Source organism: Diadema antillarum, unplaced genomic scaffold (genome assembly GCF_040938485.1).
Source record: "Diadema antillarum isolate AM-2024a unplaced genomic scaffold, OU_Dant_1.0 seq00000418_RagTag, whole genome shotgun sequence".
NCBI lineage: Eukaryota > Metazoa > Echinodermata > Echinoidea > Diadematoida > Diadematidae > Diadema > Diadema antillarum.
Genome location: NW_027271403.1, coordinates 175,311 through 198,139, shown reverse-complemented (window position 1 = coordinate 198,139; position 22,829 = coordinate 175,311). Strand labels below are relative to the sequence as shown.

The window sequence follows — 22,829 nt, the reverse complement described above, 5'->3', positions numbered from 1 at the left end:
AAACTTGCGCCATGCGCCCGCGTACGCATTTGACTAAAACAACGGGACCATGCACTTTTAAACTACTGTAAAACGAGGAATTTTCGCATGCATTTTAATTTCGCGAATTTCGCGAGCGCCAAGATTCGCGAAATTAAAATGCACGCGAAAGTTCTTGTCTACACTATATGCATTGAATGCCAGTGGCAGTTCGCGAAAATTTCATGCCGCAAAAAAGGCCGTCGGCTCCAATTCGCGAAAAATTCATGCCACGAATATATCATGTTTTACAGTATGTGCCTTTGGTGACTTCAGTAGCACTATTTTCTTCTGGGCTGTGTAACAGTACTAGTGAAATCACCTTTAATATGCACATAGTTTCAACCAGAACATCTAAAGCCTGGTATATTTGTAAATTAATGCTTCATTCTAGCATGCTAAACAAAATTTCATAATATCACTGATTCCCCCCCCCCCCCCCCCCCTGGCTGTACATTTCAAAGGGCAGATATATCATACCAGTAATTTGAAACAGATGAATCTGCTGAGATTTCAAATAGGCAAGTTCTTTTGTTTTGTTTTGTTTGTTTGTTTTTTGTTTTGTCACCAACGGTGTACAGACAGGCTGTTCACAAAATACAAACACACAGAAATCCACACAATCCAGATTGTGTCTGTTTCCCATGGGGTGCAAATAAACGCTACTGCATTACAAACGCTGAGCATAATATTTTACTGAATGTTTGCAAATTTTCCTAACTTTGGCAGAATGCTGCAAAGCCATTCATCATCGGCTTGGACTGAGCAGACTTGCCAGAATTCACTCTTCCTAGTCATCCTAGTAGACTGATTCATTCCCTGATGCTTTCATTTTATGCCTGCATTCTACAGAAAATTTTTTTGCATCCTCAGTAGTTTTCCTGTTCCCTTCCAAATTGCACTGACATGAGCACAAATGAGCAAACAAACCTGGTTGAGGCTGCTCCAGTCACAATGCAGGCCATTTTGACTAGGAAATTTGGCATGTTGGCCAGTGTAGCTCTCATTCACTGGCCCACTTGGCAAGCAAAACGGTGAAGACACAACATGCAGCACTGTGTAAGTAAGCTGTAAATACAACCACTGTCCATAGAAAGATGTTTATCATAACCTATGTGAAGCACACACGCTCAACACACTTCAAATGCATGCAAACACAAGGGAAGTTGAGAAGATGCTTGAAAACTCAGAAAATCTATTGCCGACCATCTCACCAGATAGGTGTGTATCTACATGGTCTTCAAATTGGAACTGCCTTGTCTATTCTTTCCAATCAAAAAGAAAAGAGCATTTCAAAAATATTAAAATGAACAGACACACTACTATGATATAACTTCAAGCTCCATTTAACCAGCAGATCATTCATAAGGGCATAGGCTTTTTAAACCAACAAATGTATTTGTCTTCCTCTTTACTAGCACAATATAACATAAATTACAAAACAGAAGGAAAAAAAGAAGGAAAAAAAAAGAGAAATGACACTTCAGATATAAATCAAACCTGCAATATTACATACAACTGTTAACACACATGTAGGAGTAAAAAAATACACCGCACTTATTGTGTCAAACTAATTCCCCATTGTATTCCCGTAGAAACCTGAGAAGGAGTGCAGGACTTATTCTTATCGCTGCCTAGATCTCTTCCTGGATGTGGGTGTGTTCTGGTCCTGACGGCCAGCTGGAGGGCTGGACACCGGCTCTATGTCCAGCTCTTTCAGTCTCTTCTCCAGGAATGCAGACATCTTGAGGCCTGCCTTGTACTCCATGCTGGTGCGCCTGTTGTACTGCTGACAGTTGGTGAAGATGAGACGAGCATCACTTATGAACTCTGCTGGGGTTGAGTACTGGAAATCATTCACCTTGGTCTGCATGGCTGCAAAGTCCATGGGACGCTTGATGATGCGATAATAGTCTGGTGCCTGGGGCGAGGGAAAGAACACCAGAGTCAGTGGACAGTTCAAAGAGTCATCAATCTGACCTAACAATTAGTCTTTACAACTTTCAGTAAAAACATAATGCAGGGTGCGACATAAGCGCTTGCCCAATTGCCCGGGGCAAGTGCAAATCAAAGTCGGGCAAGCGTTTAGGAACAAAAGTACAAAATGCTTGCCCGAATCGGGCAAGTAATAATTTCGAAGCCACCTTTTTCCCCAGTTTCACTCTAACAAACCCATGAAATCCCGCATACGCAAGCCTAAAACTAACAACTGTCTAGCGATGTCATGATTTCAAATACTGTCGAACACTTACTCAATGAAACACCAACGTTTATATAGAAGAAAGTCCATTTATATTCCAATACACAACAACTTCCAACGTGTGTCTCACCGAATAATGTGTGATGACAAAGCCAGTATTTCGGCAGTAAAAGTAGCAGCAACAGAAGAAACTGTCTGCCGTTTTCTGCTCGCGGTAAGCTGCCAGCAGGTGAGTCGAGTCGTGACTTGCTATGCATGATCTACATCATAAATGTGTAACTTTTGAACACAGTGCATGATTCAGATAAAGAGTGAACACCAAGTTCACCCAGAAAAAAGAAAAATCTCACGATGCCAAGGTGCCAGACTGGGGAATGGGAAGGGGTGGAGAGAGAGAGACCATTCAACAGAAGAAACCGCGCGTACTGGCGCATTCTTGGAGGTCATGAACAGTCTGGGGTCTTGGGATGAACAGGGAAAGAATAGCTCAAGTCGAAGACCCAGGATTACAAAGGTAATGATTCTTTATTTCTTTCATTTAAGCTCCTTAAAAGCACTCTCCTGCGATTTTTGAGGAGCTTAAAAGGGCTGTACAGTACTGGTTGAGGTGGAGATTCATGTTTTTTACATTCCAAAGTGACATAATGAGAAACCTGAATGAAATATGAAAGAGCATGTGCTTTTAAGAAGGATTCAACGTTTATTTGATGAAAATTGGTTTTCAAATGGCTGAGATATCCAAAAAAGTGATAATAATAAAAGGTGACAGGCCACTACTTTATGAGGATCTCTTTGTTTCACCATGTTTTTGGATTTCTCGGCCACTTCAAAACCGATTTTCATCAAAGAAACTTTTGATACCCCTTAGAATTGCATGCTCTTTGACATCTCATAGAGTGGTTTCTGAATATCTCGCAAAACGTTACAAGCTAAATTCTCACCTCGACCAGAACTGTACACACCGTACGTATAATATTAGTGCAATACTATACCTACTGATTTCATAATCTGTAAAACACAAATTTGACTACCAGTGACAATAAAAAAAAGACTTGTATTTGTTTTGTGCAGAGATTTTTTGTCCTTATCCTGACTAACACTTCCAAGTTCATATGAAATTTCTGATGTTTTTACTGCAGCATCAACGGCCTATAATAAATTACTGAAAAATTGTCTAAATTCATTTGAAATGTCAAAGTTTAGAGGATGCAAATCTATGTGGATGATCATCGGATGTGGATGATGATCGTCCACATTGATTTGTACCCTCTAAACTTGACATTTCAAATGAATGTAGTAGGCAATGTTTCAGTAAATTCTGAAGCTTTGTGAATCATGAAATTTTTGGCAACCATCCATTTGAACTTCAGGCATGAAAAGCTCCCAAGATTCAGCAAAAACAACTCAACAAATCAGAGATAAAGTTCCTTCGAATTGAGAAGTAGCATGCAGATTTGCTGGGCGTGAGACCACAAGAAGCTTCAGCTTTGCTTTGAGATTGTCAAAATTGTGTTGTCACTGAGTATCGGGAAGTTTTCACAAATTCCAGGATCACCCCTCCCCCTGCCAACTCCAACATGTTGCTCCCCAACGTGCATGATGAATGCATGGCATCTCAATGTTACTGTCAGGTACCCGAGGCTGCTTTGTTTTTGTCTTGGAATATTGATTCATTTCTTGTCATGACATGAGAGTAGTAATCTTTTTGCATGACTATGTACAAATTTGTGATACTCAACTCGTCTTTTTGATGTTTTTCTTTCAGTCCAAAAGGAAGATAAAATAGTATCATGACATTTAAAATTGTTCAGGTCTGCTTTTGATAACTCACAGACTAATCACCCCTGTTCCCAGGCCTTCCAGTCGAGCAATTTACACACGAGCAAATTCCTCTGCCATGTGGTTTTGCTAGCCAGCTGTCGGAATGTGCTTTGAAGTTACATGACAGCTTGGCCTGGCTGGCATGAATGGGTGTAGAGTTTCAATCAATATCTACTGTTGTTTTATTCTTGTATTTAAACATGTCGTTTCACCTGACAGAAACACAGAAATCAGGAAGGTGTAGGGAAGGGTTTTTTGTTGTGTGTTGCAACTTGTGTGTGGTTGTTTTTTTTTTTCTCGTTTTTTTTTTCTTTTTTTCCTATGGGTTCGAGGCCAAGGTGGGGAAAGATCAGAGTGAAATGAGTACAAGTACACGATGAAAGGAGTCAGGTAGAGGGGAGGTGGAATAACCAATTTTTAAAGGACAAGTTCACCTTCACACACATATTGATTGAGTGAAGGCAACAATATTAGTAGAACACATCAGTGAAAGTTTGGGGAAAATCCGACAATCCGTTCAAAAGTTATGAACTTTTAAAGTATCTGTGCGATCACTGCTGGAGGAGAAGACTACTACAGTGTATGATGTCACATGCGTACAACATTATAAGGAAAATGAAAAGAGAATTTCACAAAACTTGACTTTTTGAATAAAGTGCACATTTCTTCGACATGTTACTGACTTATGTTAGGGGTAATATTATTTCCCCTGACATCTGAAAGAGAGAAGTCGAGTGTTCTTTATTATGTGAGAAAAGTGAGAATATCTTGAATTTTCTTTATACTTTCTTTATATAGTTGTACTCATATGACATCACAAGCTATAGTAGTCTTCTCATCCAGCTGTGACTGAGCAGAAACTTCAAAAATTCATAACTTTTGAACGGATTGTCCGATTTTCCTCAAACTCTCATCAATGTGTTCTACTAATATTGCTGCATTCACTCAACCCACATGTACCACATGTCTATGAAGGTGAACTTGTCCTTTAAATATTAAAGTACCATTATGTGAAAAAAAATGAATACTGGTCTCAGTAAGAGGCTCTGTGATTAATTAGATTATTTCTCCAGGTGCAGCGGAGTCTCGGGCCCTGGTTTCCACAAAACTTGCAACTGAGACGCAGGTGGTTTATGTAGGCTACTTTGAGGGGGGGGGGGGGATAAAAAGTGCTATTTTAGTGCTCTTGACAAGGCTTGAGGAGCGCAGTACTAGTCCTCCTCAAAAATGAAACCCTGATAATTGGCCTCAAATAGGCTATTTCTCTCTTTTTATCAATTGTTTATCAACTTCACTTTCTTTCTTTTTTCATTAAAACCTTGACATGCAAGTGATTTTTTGCATTATTTATATTTTCTGATTTTTTTTCTTTTCTTTTCGGGCAAGTGAAATTCCTGTTCGGGCAAGTGTTTTGCAATAATTTGCAAATCTGCTTGCCCGACTGGGCAAGTGACTAAAAAAAGATATGTAACACCCTGCATAATGGACTTAACTAAAAATAAAAACTTAACTGGTTGTTGAATGAGTGAATCAGGCAAACATTGCACATTTCATAAGAAAATGATAACCATATGAAGAACTCCATCCGGTAGTTGTATACATATTTCATTTCTTTCTGCTTTCTCAATACAGCAATCAAGCAATGAGAGTATTTAAAAGATATTTGCATACTGCAGTATGAGTTTCTGATTGTACACATAAAATGATGGTGGTCTCAATGCTGTGACTAAAAGCAATCACCAAACCAGCAATGACAAATGTGTCGATATAATCTTACTGATCGCTTGCTGACAGCATTGAGGAAGGGCCCTGCATCTCGGTGCTTGATCAGCTCCTTCAGGAGATTTTCACACTTGGTGAGCTGAGCTAGAGAGTTATTGCCTCGCCCACTGGAAGATCTGCGATTCTTGAAAGATGGCCCTGATGAGTCTGAGGCCGAATCTGAAAAGGGAAGAGGGGCAGGGGGCACGGAAATAAAACATTGAATTCAATTCATCATGCCGAATTTTTTACCTCACAGTTCATGATGTTTCTTTCTCAGTCTGGGAAATGGTAAAGGGCTTTCATGAATTCCCTACACAGACTTCAATTCTGGATATTTTTCTTTATTTTTTCTTTAATTTTTTCTTTAATTTTTTTTTTAATTTCTCTCTCTCTTCGAAATAATTCAGAACTAGTTCAGAGACCACTTGGGCTGCGGTGTGGAAAAGATATATGTCATATCAACATAAAACTGTCACCATTGGGCTAACAATCTTGGGTTGTCATAATCATATCATCCTTTTTGAATAATCAGATGGCTAAACTGGATCTTGAAAATCATCATTCAATTAAACTTACGAATAGTTTATCATTTCCCAAAGCTCTTTCAGTTTTATAATTCAACAAATGCCATGAAGATGAAAGATTCAAATTGAGCATGTAGTACCATAATCATACATGATTTCAAGCATTAATTTCTATACCCACTAACTGGAAATCTGCCTATCACTGTTACTCTATGGACTCTGGTTCTTTGTCCATTCTTTCATGTTAATTAAGCCATGTTAGTATGATGGCACTTGCATATACACAATGTGGACCCAACTTATTCCTTTTTTTCTTTTTAGATAATGCCTCAATTTACTGTAAAATCAATATTTTATCATGTACAGGTGATGACATGATTTTAATTACATCTTGTATAAATCCCTATAAGTTATTATTTGCATGATGTTTGACATGCAGGCTAGGAATAACAAGCATGTACAGTGACATTTGGGAAATGTTATTATGGTAGGATAGATGGATAGACAGCCTGATTCCTCAGGAGAGATGTATGACAGCAGACAAATCAAATGATGATAATGGCACATAAAACAGAGTCAGCAAGACTTAAAATTGTCCTTGAATGGAATATCAATAACCTGGGGCAAGCTAAATTTGTATGAGATCATAAAAGCAAAGAGCAGACACATAGAACTTCACTCACCATCTATGTTGAGACTGCCATTGAGGACTACCCTATAGGAGCCTTTTCCAATGCTTCTTTTCACGACCTCTTCCTGAGAGGATTCCGAGTCGGTCGATTCAGAGCGCTCCACAAGACCCCTCTTTTGGCCACGCCTTTCCACTGAGGCCTGCCTGCCTCCCTTTGGCTTCTCCTGCACCCCTGCCTTTCCCCGCTTGTCTCTCCCACCAGATGCTGGCTGCAGCTCTTCCTTCTTAGTGTTCTTAGAATTTCTGCTTGGTGGTGTGGGCGTTGGTTCTGGAGTGTTCTGTCTGGATGAGCGAGTCTTGCTCTGAGACCGGCCCTTGGCCCCTGACTTTTCTTGGACCTTGGGTTGGGGCTTTGGGCTTTCACGTTTGGGCTTACTGGCAAACTTTTTGACCTCACCTATAGAAACCACCCAAAGATGAAGAAAAAAGTGTAAATATTACAATTGTTGAGCATATTTCCTTCTTGTTCACAGTGCATTTATAATTGAGCTCTTATGATGAAATTCTTCATTATAATTTGTAATTCCCCTTGCCCTCAGGACTTATGTCATAAAAAAATTGAAAATAAAAATACAAGCAATGTCCTACAGCAGATGGTGAATTTGGCAATACAAGTCACAGAAACACACATATGCTACTCAGTATGCAACAATTGCAAGAAAATTGTTCTTTGACCAGCTTTTACTTGGCTGGACAAATAACAGGTAGAGGTAGACATACCAAGTAGCTTTAACTGCTGTTATTACTAACCGTATTCATATTCTTGCAAAATCACAAAGTATACACTCCTACACACAAGAAAGAATATTTTTTATGTTTGGTCATGAGACTGACATATAAATGACAGATAGAGAGAGATAATTACTGGGCATGCAAGTAGCCATCAAACTGAAGAATCAAAAGTATCAGCTGTATACGAATATATCCATTCCTAAGTCAGCATGTACACAAGTGATTATCTCACATAAAATACATATGCATCATCTTTCTATGCATGCTATGTAAATAATTTTGCAATTTCAGCCTAAGAATATTTCTATCATTACAATACAGTGACAGTTGTGATGTGCTATATTCAATCAGTGTGTGCTGATGTGAGATGGCAATGCTGACCTTTCTTGCCTGTGGGCACCTTGATGGCTGAAGACTTGGCCTGTTTCTTGCAGTCTTCACACTCCCACTGGCCGCGGGGCACCTTGCGCAGGACAGGCTTACAGCACTCCATGTGGAAGGCCTTGGGGCACGTATCGCAGCACACCAACTGACCTCCGTGGCGGCAACGAGTGCACACATTGTCATGTTCATTGCCTTCCTCATCAGAATCCTCCTCCTCTTCCTCCGAGACATCACTGTTATCAAATCAGATGGAGAGACATTAAAAATTCTCTTGTATTGGGTGGAAGGCCTTCTATATTCTACACAACATGCCCCTCTGTCAGTAACTAGCTTGATATGTCTTGGGCATGGCTGTCTATAACTAAACATGATGGACTGATTCCACCAGGATGATATGCAAAAATTAATATACATGCAATTACCTCTATCTTAGTGTAAATGGTAGGAACTGCTTTTACGGTAGTACTCAATCTAATATCTATATCACACATCTGCAAATACAATCAATTTTATGATACAAAGTTACATTTGCCAGAAACTGTGCTGTCAAAACTAGACACTGGACAATGAATATATGCAGTGAGCAATAATCCAATCAAACAAACGTAGGCTTGTGCATTAAACATACTGCACATACTTCCATATGTCTAGAAGAACTGAATCGTAAAAGTGTCCTTTTGCAATCGGCATCCATGGACTGCGAGCTACAGACTAACATAATCAACATCCTGTAACATACATCTGGGACTGGAGCCCATTATCAGATGGAGTTAGAGTATTCCAGCAATCACTTCTACCATGTTTGCTCCATCTGCAACGCAAGACGTGGGAGAACTGAACTTTCTGGTTTTGCTTGCTGGTAAACTTGCATTGTGAATCCTCTGAATCATCTTTTACATTCCCTAAAGGTATTAATGATGCATCAAGTTTTTTGACTACCACTGCTGTATGCTACAATCAAATGTGTGTTATAGGAATGCAGTCAGGTGGAATGGGACATTAGTTGGGGTTCATGCATTTTTCTTGTGAATTTTACAAGCCTTGCAAACATGCCAGAGCAGTTTTCCCCTTTGGAGATGCTGTGATTTCGGCTTGCAGGTATCATTCTTAGCACTGGGGTCATGCAAGTTGAGGGAGTTTAAACGCCATTCACCACATAAATCATAACTACACAACTTTTAACATATTTTACTTGCACAAACTGGTCATGTTTTCTTTTGTAAACTTGTAAATGCACATGGTCATGACAACGACTGCAAATCTAGGGTGATCTAAACTAACCCTTTCCACAAGTGATTTCACATGACTCTAAAAGAAACTGAACTCTTGAATGGCTCCTGGAGCAACAATGCATTCACAAGCTTGTGACATATTTTTTGCAATTTCTATTTTTCTTACTATTCAGAAACAGTTTCATTCAGCACTTTAGACAATTTACATATGTAATATACCACTATCATTAAATTAAAGGACATAATATACATTTAATTTATTCTTTCAACTTCTGAGAAACTGTTTACATGACCATTGTACCTTCACACATGCACAAGAATGATCATCTTCTTCATAAAACTGATTGGCATACAAGGCAAACCTAAGACAAGAAATCGATGTAATGTAAACTAAATATGACTTGTTGCTAGCAATGAAAAAAAAAAAATGCATCAACAAGACACAAGAGGTGGTTTTGAGGTTTGTTCATTATGAAGATTGTGAATATGATATCTAATACTGAAGCAACTAGTATGCAAAGGTTAGCACTGTGGAAACTTAGTTTTCCGGCTATCAACTGAAGAATACGCAATCCATGCCTAAATAAAATGCCAAAGTAAAATGTGTATAAAAAGGTTAAACCATTTCTGTTGGTATGACACAATATCCTTGCAGGTGTTTGATACTACAGGAAAACTGGTGAACATAAAAACTCTTTGGCAGTTAAGTACTGGTAGCTACCTCTACACACAACTCTTTGGCATCATGGTACCTTTATACTTCTATTTCAATACTCCTGTTTTTGTCTCTTTGTTTTTGTCTCTTCTGAATGCTGAATTGGGCACTAACGCATACAGGAAATGGTCATGGGACAAGTAGTGTACATATAGACACCATTGAGCATAAACATTTTTATGCAAAGCAGAATATAGACAGAGGTGGGTTGACATACACACATCAATACTAAATTCTTAAACCACAACTGGACACATACAAATTTGTTACAGGGGGTTGCACAAATACACAATATGCAAACAATTGTTATACTACAAAGGGGGGAAAAAAGGTATTTAAGTGTGATGATGCATGATGACACATTATCACATTCAAACAAAAATGGATGCAACCATTGATCATGAACAAGACAGGTGTAAGTAGCATCTGAACAGGAAGGGCAGCTGCTCTGAAGGAGGCACAGGTGTCGGGGGGGGGGTATTAACGGGAGAAGGACTTCTACTGCATTTTCCTTGCATGGTAATCGGATGCAAAGAGTGTATTGGAGGAAAACTTTACCCATTGGCCTGGTCCTGGGCACACAGTGGGCAGTGCCAGTGGGAGTGGGGGACTTTGATTAGGGGAGGGTCTAGGCATTCACGGTGATACACCACCGGACACTCGTGGCAGAGAATGAGCTGGCCCGCATGGCCACACGATTGGCACAGCTCGTTGTGATCAGGGAAACGTCTCTTGGCTGAACGATTCATGGCATCTAGCCGCCTTTAGTGATGAGAAATGGTGCACATCGTGAAAGTTTGATTAGATGAAGCAGCTATCAGAAGCATACCCTCTACACTGACTGACAGATGATGATGAATACTTACATGTAGTTGATTCACAGTTTGATTTAGGTATTGTACATCTAAAATGTTAGCTTTGCTTGACAGGGTTTCAACATACAATATAAATAAGAAATCATATTTTGCAGACAATACTGAATCTAATTAACCAAATCATTGTAACTCTGATTTATCTAATTACAAGTAGACATAAATATTGAATAGAGTTCCAGTACATGCTATGCTCTGATGTGAGCCATAATACCGATCAGTTACATTGATACTATGTTTTATTAATATATAAGCCATGTTACATGACGCATGGTAAGAAGAAAAAAAACAGTTCCAGTGTTGCTACGTAAATAACTTGAATGCCCTTCGACACATCATTTCCAGGTCTGCCAACATTCCCACATCCAAATCCAGGAGATTCAACACAGCAATCAGGGAGATATCTGTGTGTTACATGCATTTCAATGGGCGAAAATAATTCCAAAATCAGGGAGATTTTAGTATTCTCTTATTCAGACATGAACAGATTTTGACATTTTCATGGAGACTCCTGCAGAGTCAGGGAGACTTGGCAGCTCTGCATTTCATGCTCGTATAAGGAAAGAAACATGGCCTAGCCAAGAAGTAATGACTGTCAATGTTGCCTTGTTGCATGCATCAAAGTGATGAAAATAAATAAAAAGACGAAACAAGCTTCAGTAAAAATTTGAAAAGATTGTCGGATTTCTTGGAATCATCAAGAGTGCCAATGAATGGCAAAAACAAAACCAAAGTTACGAGAATGGGAGCAGATATGAATAAAGAAAAAACTAGAAATGTCGCTATGGCGACTGGTACGCCTCCGCCATAATGTATGATTCTCCTAAAAGGTCTATAGTACGTCCTGACAATGTGCGATGACAGTTTCATCTAATTGGCAAAATATTGAAATGACATGTTACAATGTGTTGAATGTTCACTTTCCTTGAACTAGGTCTAATTGGATGAATATCTACATTTTCCAAGAGCTTGAGGACTTATACAAGTTTTGACCCTTTTATAGTCTATGCATCAAGTAATTTTCAAGGTATACAGAAAAAGTGTAATTTCTGTATTGAGTAGTTCATTGTTAGCATTTTCACCTGGCCTTTGACTTTATGACCTTAAAATTCCAAAGAGAATCACTGTCAGGCAGAACATGCATAAATATTAGTTTTATGGTGATACCTTGAGCCACTGCCAAGATGGAGGAAGAAGTGAAATTTAGCACTTTCACTTGACCTTTGACCTTTTGACATTTGACCCCTTTGGCCAAAAACATCACAGAGAATCTCTATTTCATAATACATGTATTCACAACGTTTCAGGAAAAATCCTGCAGGCATTGGATAAATATAATGGAAAAAGTGAATTTCACTGAGTTGACCTTGACCTTTGACCCCCTGATCTTTGACCTCATGACCCCAAAATTCCCTAGATAATCACTGCCAGTCAGTACATGCATGTGTACTATGTTCCATGAAGATACCTAGAACCATTTCCGAGATATGGAGAAAAAAGTGAAATTTTAATATTTTCACTTGACCTTTGAACTTTGACCTCATGACCCTAAACTCTCGCTAGCAAATCTGTATTGGGTAAGACATGTATACACTAAGTTTCAAGAAAATACCTTCAGGCATTGCATAGATATCGGGGAAATAGTGAAATTTTGAGCATTTGACCTTGAGCATCTGCATCCAAAAGTTGATAGGCACAACTTAACCCCCTCATACATATACCTGCCAAGTTTCATTAGGATACCTGAAACCAAGGAGGTTTAAGAGATGGAGTTCCAACTAGCTGTAACTATTGAAACAGTTGTCACTTTTCTATTGAAGTACAAAATAATTCCACAGGTGCATCTGTGCCTTTGGTGATGGGGTTTGATGCCGCCGTCTTGCTGAGCAATCTGAAGATTCATTTTGAACATTAACTTAATGTTGGCTATATTTTGCTTGTTTATCTATTAAATGAAACGAAATCTCACTTAATGATAAAGCTCATTAAACAAAGGTCAATCCCTTCAAGAAATATGTGCAAAAATGTAAATCAGAGCTTAATGTGTAAGTGTTTAAAACTGTACCCTCCAGGAAAGCCAGTTTTATCACTTTTCCACTTAATTCCGGACTCCAAATAAAACTGATATGGAATAATCTTCGAGTATAATTCTATATTAATAAATATATCAAATTAGTGGCCGGACACGGCCAGTCGAGTAATTTTCATTTTCATTTCATCATTTTTTGCGCAATTTCTATTCGCGCATCCCCGTGTCTTTACCATTATATACGACCTATCTTTTATAAGTAGGGATGGCAAAAAGTAATTACTATCACAAAGACATATTTTCGTTAGAAAGTGGCTGATGATTATGCAATGAGACATGAGTCAATTGTCTTCCTATCTGCGCGGCAGATCCAGTTTGCCACATGCTTCAAATACTTTCGAGTGGCGGCATCAAACGTGACTTCAAAGGAAATACAACAGTTGAGACTCCATTCTCTTGAACCTCCTTGCTGAAACGGTTGTTTAGTTATGCTGTCCACAAAATTAATTACGGACGGACGGACGGACGGACGGATGTAAGGACGGACAACCCGAAAACATAATGCCTCCCGCGACACTTCGTGGCGGAGGCATAAAAAAGAAACTAATGGTGAGTCGGCCAACAAGTACATGATGATTAAGTTTTGTAACAAATTTCAAGAAGGTGATATGTTACTCCCTTCCTTACGGGAATCTGGTATACCAAGTTCCCTTGGACAAGACAAGAGTGTCTGCATTTGTGGCCCAAATTCATGTTTATTTGTATTATTCTGACCAGAACAAGGCAAGTACCAAAATGTGTCTCGCCCATTCACGTAGAAGAAATCAATGTTTTCCAACTCCCAGAAGTTCATTGACCTGCCTATGACCTTTAACCTTGTGGTGACCTTCAACTCCCCAAGGGACATTTACCATCCAAGTTCGGTCACAAACAGACAAAGGGATCAAAAGTTATGAGCCATAATCAAAATGCGCCGTAAAAACATAACATTGGGCCCTAAAAGTTTGTTGACCCCTGTCTGTGGCCTTTGACCTTGTGGTGACCTTCAACTCCCCAAGGCACATCTACCATCCAAGTTTGGTCACAAACATACACATACATCAAAAGTTATAAGTCATAATCAAAACGCACCGTAAAAACTTAACATCGGGCCCTAAAAGTTTGTTGAACTCTGCCTGTGACCTTTGACCTTGAGGTGACCTTCCTGTTTGGTAAAATGTTTAACTCTGAATAACCACTCTTCCCTCCAAGTTTGATTGAAATTGAGATCCTCAGTAGAGAGTTATTAAAGTTTTTGTACCATTACAAACGGACAATGGACGGACGACAGACGGATGACGAACGGACGACGGACGGAAAGACGCTGCAGGCGATCCCTTAGTCTCCCCACACCTCCGGTGGGCTCGACAAAAATGACTTTGATTGAAAGGTTAGACTTACCTTTATTAATATTAATATCTATTACTTTTCTTTCCCAAAACTGTGTGTCTTTTGGTCAAATTTACCTTCTTCCAACATAGTAGTGCACTTGTTTTGCTATAAAACTTGGATGGAAACGTACGCAGCCATCAAGGCTGAGATTTTGACTTTCACCGACTCCATTTGGGTTCTATTATGAGCCAAGGCTTGACATTGGCACAGGCCGCGGGCCACAAGAAATTGATGTCAGGCCACCACTTTTTAAGAAATCACATATTTTGGTGGCTCAATTGGCCCACCAATGGGTCACCAAAAACTGTGTTTTCATTGTTTTCATGTGCTTTTCTTGTCCAGAAGAGGGGAGACTCAGTGCTTTATAACTGCACACTAACTGCCGTGGCCAGGGTTGCCAAATCAATGCTAGTCTTCACAGGCAAACTCAAGTTTCTTTTATGGCCATATTCGGTCAAACTATTTTTACAGTTAAATTTCATGGCCAAATTCTATCTATCTAATAACAGAAGTAGGTATACACTTTTGCTAGTATGATCATTTCATGAATATGTGGTGTCATGGAAAACCATGTTCAAATCTCAATTCAATACTGAAAACATAAGACTTTGTGAACTTAGTAAAAGCTCATTTATAATTTTCTTTCTTACTTCTTAGTCACAGCAAATGGTATTTGAAGTACATTATTGTACATGATAATTTTCACATAATTATGTTCAATTGCAATTAAAATTCTTGCTTTTTAAAATATTTTCTTCTTTTCTCATATTTTTTAGGCCACCAAAATTTGAAATTTGATGATTTTGGTGGCCTAATTGGGCTACTAAAAAAAAATGAACTAGTGAGTGTTGAGGCTCATTTAAGCCCCCTAGCTTAGGTGAGATAAAAAAGAAACATGATTGATACACATGTTTTCAAAGCATTGTCAATCAATGAAAAAATATAACATGAATGAACAAAATGTGTATGTTCCTCAAGATTGTTGCAAGCAGCAATGATTCTTCATTGGCTTTGAAGGCATGCATACATTATGGAAATACGACTTACTTTTCAATGTCTTCCTCATCGTCGTCCTCATCCTCATCTTCCTCTTCGTCATCTGATACATCCACTTCCATCTCATCCTCTTCTTCACTCTCGTCGTCTTCTGCTTCCTCATCTTCGCTCTCTTCATCTACACTCTCCTCCTCACTTTCCTCTTCACTCTCCTCTTCACTGTCATCATCTTCTTCCTCTTCTTCTTCCTCTTCGTCACTCTCCTCCACAATCGGCTTCTTCTTCATGACCCGCTGCTTGTGAGGGCTTCGCTTGATCTCCTTGGGGGTACAGTCCTTGCAGAACCAGTCACCTTGAGGCACTTTCTGGAACACAAAAACAACAACAGGAAAGAACGATACTTTTGAGGAAGATGCAGAGATCACAACGTGAAAAAGGGTGCCGTCAATACTTTTTTCTTCTTTTCTTTTATTTCTTTATTTTCACTTTAGATGTGTGTTTATCCAAGAATTTCATGGGGGAAAAGCTACCTCTTTAATATGTTGGAGCAGATTGCCCACACATTTTGAGCAAGCACACATGAGCTCTATAGTTTACCTTGAGAGGTGGTTTCAGGCAGAACATGTGGTGACCCCTGTTGCAACCATCACACAGCAACATTTGCTCCGGGTTGCCACCACGGCGACACATGCGACAACGGGCTTTGAGGATAGACTTGTTCCAGGTGACGGAGCGTTCCAGTGTGGCAAGGTGGAGGAAGATCTGGGAGAGGCTGGTGCAGGCCATGAGGGACTCCTCCCAACACTCTCGACATGTCTTTTGAGGCTTCATCTCTGTGTGATGACAACAAACATAATATTGTTAACCAATTTCACCCCTACAAAGAAAATCTTAGTAAAGATCAATGACAGAAGACTGCCTATTTAGAGATTATAGGATATTGCTTATGTTCGGATGAATTGATAACTTGTCTTTCACAAGTTGGATATCCTCTGATTAAAATAATGGCACAAATGAACACACAAGGATATCTATTCAGAGTAGAAGCATTGACAGAACCTGTCTTAATATGCCAATAACGCTAAACACTTAACTCCCATGGCTTAAGCACAGAAATCTCATCAGGGATTGTGCATTTTTGTTGAAATTAGATAAGGAGTACAAGTTTATTAAAGCATTAAAAGATAAAACTGCCTTGCATAATAAAAAATTTAACTAGAGAAGCACTCTGAGAGCGCAGACCTCCGCCAAGCATGCAGCTCATTTCCATCACTGATCTTGTTCTTCCATAGAGATATCGGTGATTTCCACCCATATGTACTTTTGCTATAGCATGCTGAAAGTGTTTATAATAGTGTGCTGAAAGTCACCCGATTTCCCAATATAGAAGCCTTTGTTACGCCATAAACCCTCAGCTGCACAGCGCGCCTCACCCTAGCAGAAACTAAAGCACGCACTTTAGTGCGCGCATGCAAACCTCAAATACGCGCAGCCTGAACTCCAAAGTTCATTGACCCTACCTGCCAAAATATAAACAAGAGACCCGCGGGTCTAGCGCTCACCTGAGTATCGCAAGTTCACCTTTCACGCAGTCACTAACCTAAATTATTCACAGCTCTACCAAAATTTGACCAGGCATTCTCAAGTAGAAGATGAAAATGTACAATAAAGGCCCAATTTTTTTTAAGATTCCTTAATTTGGGGGGATTGGGGCCCCCTGGGGCCCTCTGGGTGGGGCATGGTGCCCATTTTGATAAATTGAGATCCTGACCCCCTAGGGATGCTACCTGCCAAGTTTGACAAAAATCCATCATGAGGTTTTCAGGAAGAAGATGAAAATGTACAATTCAGGCCCCCATTTGGACCCTTCCAACCACCCCCCCCCCCCCTACCCAAGAGGGGCACCCCTGGATCTCCTATGAACAAACTTGAAACTACAGTCATTAATGTACTCACTCATAGTATTATCTCAGCTCTATAACTTCTGATTCTAGAGAAGATTTATAAAGATTCCTTCATTTGGGGGGTTTGGGACCCCTGGGGGTCCCCTGGGTGGGGCATGGTGCCCATTTTAACAAATTGAGATCCTAACCCCCTAGGGATGCTACCTGCCAAGTTTGGTGAAAATGGGTCATGGGGTTCTCAAGAAGACGATAAAAATGTACAATTTAGGCCCCATTAGGACCCCTCCTCACCCCCTCCCCTGGGTCCCAAGGGGGGCACCCCTGATTCTGCCATGAACAAACTTGAAACTACAGTCATCAATGTACTAACTCATAGTATTAACTAAGCACTATCACTTCTGGTTCTAGAGAAGAAGATTTTTGCAGAATCCTTAATTTTGGGGGGCTTGGGCCCCCTGAGGGCCCCCTGGGTGGGGCATGGTGCCCATTTTAACAAATTGAGTTCCTAACCCCCTAGGGATGCTACCTGCCAAGTTTGGTGAAAATGGGTCATGGGGTTCTCAAGAAGAAGATGAAAATGTACAATTTAGGCCCCATTAGAACCCTTCCCCACCCCCCTCCCCTGGGTCCCAAGGGGGGCACCCCTGATTCTGCCATGAACAAACTTGAAACTACAGTCATCAATGTACTAACTCATAGTATTAACTTAGCTCTATCACTTCTGGTTCTAGAGAAGAAGATTTTTACAGATTCCTTAATTTTGGGGGGTTTGGGCCCCCCTGGGGGCCCCCTGGGTGGGGCATGGTGCCCATTTTAACAAATTGAGTTCCTAACCCCCTAGGGATGCTACCTGCTAAGTTTGATGAAAATCGGTCTTGGGGTTTTCAAGAAGAAGATGAAAATGTAAAAAGTTTACGCACGACGCACGACGGACGCCGGACGAAGGGCGATCGCAATAGCTCACTTGAGCCTTTGGCTCAGGTGAGCTAAAAATCCTTCATAAATTCCCCCAAAATTGTTGAATCACGACCAAAAGTTAATCGTTTGTAACTTGTGTCATTTTCAACCTTTCCTGCAAGTTTCATCCCAATCCGTTATCTACTTTTAGAATTATTTTGCACACAGACAAACGAACGAACGAACAAACCAACGGTAACGAAAACATAACCTCCTCCCTTGGCGGAGGTAATGATTGCTAGCATACATCAGAGATATCCAACCCACACTATTACAGAACACTATTCTGGCTCTTGGGTAGTCTTTTGAATGGATCCTGGACAATAGCTGCACACAAATTCACAGCCTTCTTTCCACAGCTAAGTTCATCTGTTCCAAGTTCCTTGTCTCACATTAGCATGTTATCATGCTAATGTGTAGCTAAGTACTATACTACAGGGCTGTATGGAAAACAACAGCAACAAACAACAAAAACACTTTACAAAAAAACAAAACAAAATATATCAAAAAAAACAAAACCCAAAACTTTCAAAATGAATTTAATGCGTAGATACCTTCCTCTGCGTCTTCCTCTTCTTCAGCCTTTTCTTCCTCTTGCTTCTTCCGGTTCCTTGTCATGGGCTTGATGTCTTCCTGTTTACCTGCAAGTAAGTGGAACCAATGACAGGACATATACAAAATACACTGGTTTCATTCTCATAGAATTCAATGTTTCGGTTTTGCCCATATGAGTTTAGATGTTAACGTGAGATTCTGTGGAAATTAAATGACATCAAAATCTTACTTACATAACACAAAATTTTTAGTTGTAACATTAGATGACATATTACTTGAATTGAAGATATTCAGAGGGTCTACATACCCCCTTTCAGTCAGTCCGCAGCACGTATGCTAATGAGCCGATCCGGCAAGATTTATTCAGCACTCTCGTTGACGATCTTTGCGTTCGAAAGGTGTCTCGTTGTGCGAGATTTTGCGAGACTTTGATAGGGCTATGGTTTTCACAGTGTAGCGACTTGTACATACATTCGTCATGGCTACAAGTCACAATAAATTGTTCTCCAGACTTTGATCTTTATCTTGATACCAAATTAGCGTATAACATCGGATCTTATCATGACTATATAATCAGTTGAATTTGCGTAAATTTTACCTGCTTTTCACGGAAGATTTTGTCGTCTAAAGTTTTTTTTTGGTTCCTGACCGGATGAAGAAACTGTTGTTTCTGATTTTGGCTTTTTCGTAGAGAGGAAACTTAGATGCTCATCATATATTGGAGTCAAGGAGACGCAAGCATGATTTATACTAGTTTTTCCATTTTAAAATGTCTGTAAAATTCACTCCTAAGCTGGAAGTATGCTCCACACAAAGTGTACAGTGGCGCGAAAGAGCTCTCTCATTGGACAGTGCTTGCATTCAGCGCTTGAACTACACGCGTACCAAGAAACCACAAGTGGCATGAAACCGTTATGTAGCAGCGTAATGGCGTAATGCAAGCACTGAATGCAAGCGCTGTCCAATGAGAGAGCTTACTCTTGAGATTGCACGGTTTCAAGCTGATCAGCACTGACATCAATGTATATTTTACTGGTTCCTGACCGGATTAAGCAACAAATTGTCAAGATATTTACATGGATACCAAGATTAGGAGATGGACTACCAAATAAAGCATTTTTATTGAGACGCAAGGTGAATTTGATATTTTTTGACGTCTTGAACGTGTACTGCACGAATTACTTTTTTCATCATTTTTCAAGCTCAAATTACGATATGATATTTTTCATTTACAATAATTTGAGTAACATGTGACGATAGTTTACATATTTTCCTTGAATTTGATACCAAATTTGTGAACATAAGGTGTATTTTTGTTGCCGAAAGCCCAAGGACAAAAGGTGGAATACTGGGAGCAGCATTACCAGAAGCAAAGGGGATCTAACTTTCACCATGATGCGGGTCCATACGAGTTTAAAAAAAAAAAAAATCTATAACGAAATGTGGTTAATATAAGGCACATACAAGAAATATCAACATGGTCATGACCTTTGACCCAACAAAAGGCAGAACATTGGGGGCAGCACAACCAAAACTAGTACAGGTCAAGATTTAACAGTACACCTCTGTAACAAACTTGATTAAAATCCATTGTGAAATGTAGCCAGCAGTGTGAGGACAACAAGACCATGAAAATAAACCATTTTGCATACCGGTATACAGATGGAACAAGTGGGGGCACTACTACCAATAGTTACAAGCAGCTACATTTTTAAATAATACACTTCCATGTACAATGATCATGAAATTTGTCAAGAAATGCAGCCCACAGGTCACATACAGAACATCAACCAAAATATGACTTTTGATCCTGTACAAGGCGGAACACTGGGGGAAGCACTGCCGAACACGTGTATGTTTTACCTTGACACACCTCCATACAATTTTGAAGAAATTCGATCTAGAAATGTGCATGGTAGAGTGCACACAAGAAATATATAACATGGTAGCTACCTTTGACCTGTAAAAAGCAGAACATAATATGGGGCATGATCACCAAAAATTATACAGGTTCAGCTATGACTATAATAAACCTTTGTACAATACTTGAACCATTTGTCAAGAAATGTGGCTAGTATAGTACAAATAGAGAAGCACTCCAAAGCAACGACCTCCGCCAAGTAGTTCATTAACACCACTGATCTTGTTCTTCCATAGAGATCGATGACTTCTACCCATACATATGCATGCTGAAGGTCGCCCGATTTCCCAATATAGAAGTTTTTTGTTATGTCATTAACCTCAGGCTGCGCAGCACAGCTCGCCCTAGCAAAAAATAGAGCATAAACTTTAGTGCGCACATACACACCTCAATACGTCAGCTTGAACTCCCAAGTTCATTGACCCCACCAGCCAAAATATCGAAAATCCTTCATAAAGTACATAATAAATCCCAGATCACCACCAAAATGTAATCATCTGTTATTTGTGTCATTCTCAACCTTTCCTGTAATTCTTATCCAAATCCATTCTCAACTTTTTAGGTTATTTTGCACACAGACAAACAAACCAATGCTGAAGAAAACATAACCTCCTCCCTTGGCGGAGGTAACAATAGCACTAACTTCAAAACTAATAGGCAGCTAGGCTCTTTGAACATAACACCTCCACATCGCACTTGAATCAAATACGTCACAAAATGTGGCCAGTATTGCACACACAAATGCAAAACCACAACATAACACAGCTGAATCCAAAGTATCCTTCGGCACATGTACCCAGGAATACATTGAAGACCTTGTGATACATCACAATGTTGCAACTAATGCTTACACGGTAACATCTCCTGGTGAATCATTTTCACTTCACTTCAGATCAATTGACAGTGATATAACTTAAATAAAAATCTTTTTGCAGAGTCTACAATATATTACTCTCTGCAAATAACAGTTTACATTAATATTTTCAAACATCATGGCACAAAGAGCTTATCACAATTCATCGTTTAGCACACTTCAATGTTTGACCCCAAATTACTAATTTTACCTAGAGGGGTTTTCAGGTACTTGTCATCAGCACCCTGCGAAACCTGGAGCAGGGCGCAGGCCAGGTCCCGTACCACATTGTCCGTTGCATCTGGGGTGTTGCACCTAGTGGAGACGGGGGATCCTGTTGGAGTATTTTCTGCCTTCTTGAGAGAGGATAATCTGGAAGGATGGAGGAATGGGAGCACATCACGAGTTGAGCTCACATGATAATCATTTCTCCCCCTACTTCACAATGCACAACATTTAAATAACTTTTGTTGGTACCATTGGTATATAGGCAAGGTCACATAGTTGTATACATGCATAAAACAGGGCTTGTTATGTTGCATTACAAATCATAAAACTAATTCAGTCATTTGACAAGAGATTTGATGTCATGACAAAGGTAAAAATTTGCATGCTTATCTCAACATTAAGCCCTGGTCACAACTCGCCGTGCGTGCTTTTAGTCTGTACGTTTTTGGCGGAGGCCACGGCATTCACATTTTTTCTGAAAACGTGGGGAGGGAGTGACTAGAGCAGGGAGGGTGGGGAGGGAGTGACTAGAGCAGGGAGGAAGTATGTCAACGCACCACACTCGCACAGTTGCGCAGGGAGTAAGTACTAGGTCCGCACGCCACGCCTGGCTGTGAGTGGTTACGCGCATCGTACGATGTGCACTTGGTAAGTGAGTTGTACGTGCTTACAACGTACAATCTCTGTGTGATTGCCATGATATCTTGCAGAGGCTGTAATTACACGTGCTGGTCACGTATGGTATCCCTAGTCTCTCGTATGTTGTATGTGCATGCAAGTGTGATGATTTTTTTTTCCCGTCAGATGTTGGGGGTAGGCCTATAGGACCACCTTCCGAGGTTCTTCACATGGATAATCATACGTCCTCTCCATACGTGTACATGGCAGTTTAACCTTATGTGTGCCATATTTCATGTCCATACATTTATATGTGAAATGTGTGTATACTTGACTCAATGACAGAGAAAGGGTTAATACATCAGGTATAAACATACTGCATAC

The 22,829-nt window shown here is 39.9% G+C and overlaps 1 protein-coding gene across 1 annotated transcript in view; it reads right to left on the bottom strand.

Annotated features, from left to right (window-relative positions):
- Positions 1-455: 455 nt before the first annotated feature.
- The window catches only part of LOC139732389 (bromodomain adjacent to zinc finger domain protein 1A-like), a 44,522-nt gene continuing 22,148 nt past the window's right edge, over positions 456-22,829 (bottom strand). Inside the window, 9 exon segments of the mRNA XM_071643254.1 lie at positions 456-1,939; positions 5,817-5,980; positions 7,011-7,415; positions 8,132-8,367; positions 10,640-10,843; positions 15,461-15,774; positions 16,007-16,242; positions 18,825-18,911; positions 21,811-21,971. Coding sequence (XP_071499355.1) covers positions 1,643-1,939; positions 5,817-5,980; positions 7,011-7,415; positions 8,132-8,367; positions 10,640-10,843; positions 15,461-15,774; positions 16,007-16,242; positions 18,825-18,911; positions 21,811-21,971 — 2,104 coding nt within the window. The 3' untranslated portion in view covers positions 456-1,642.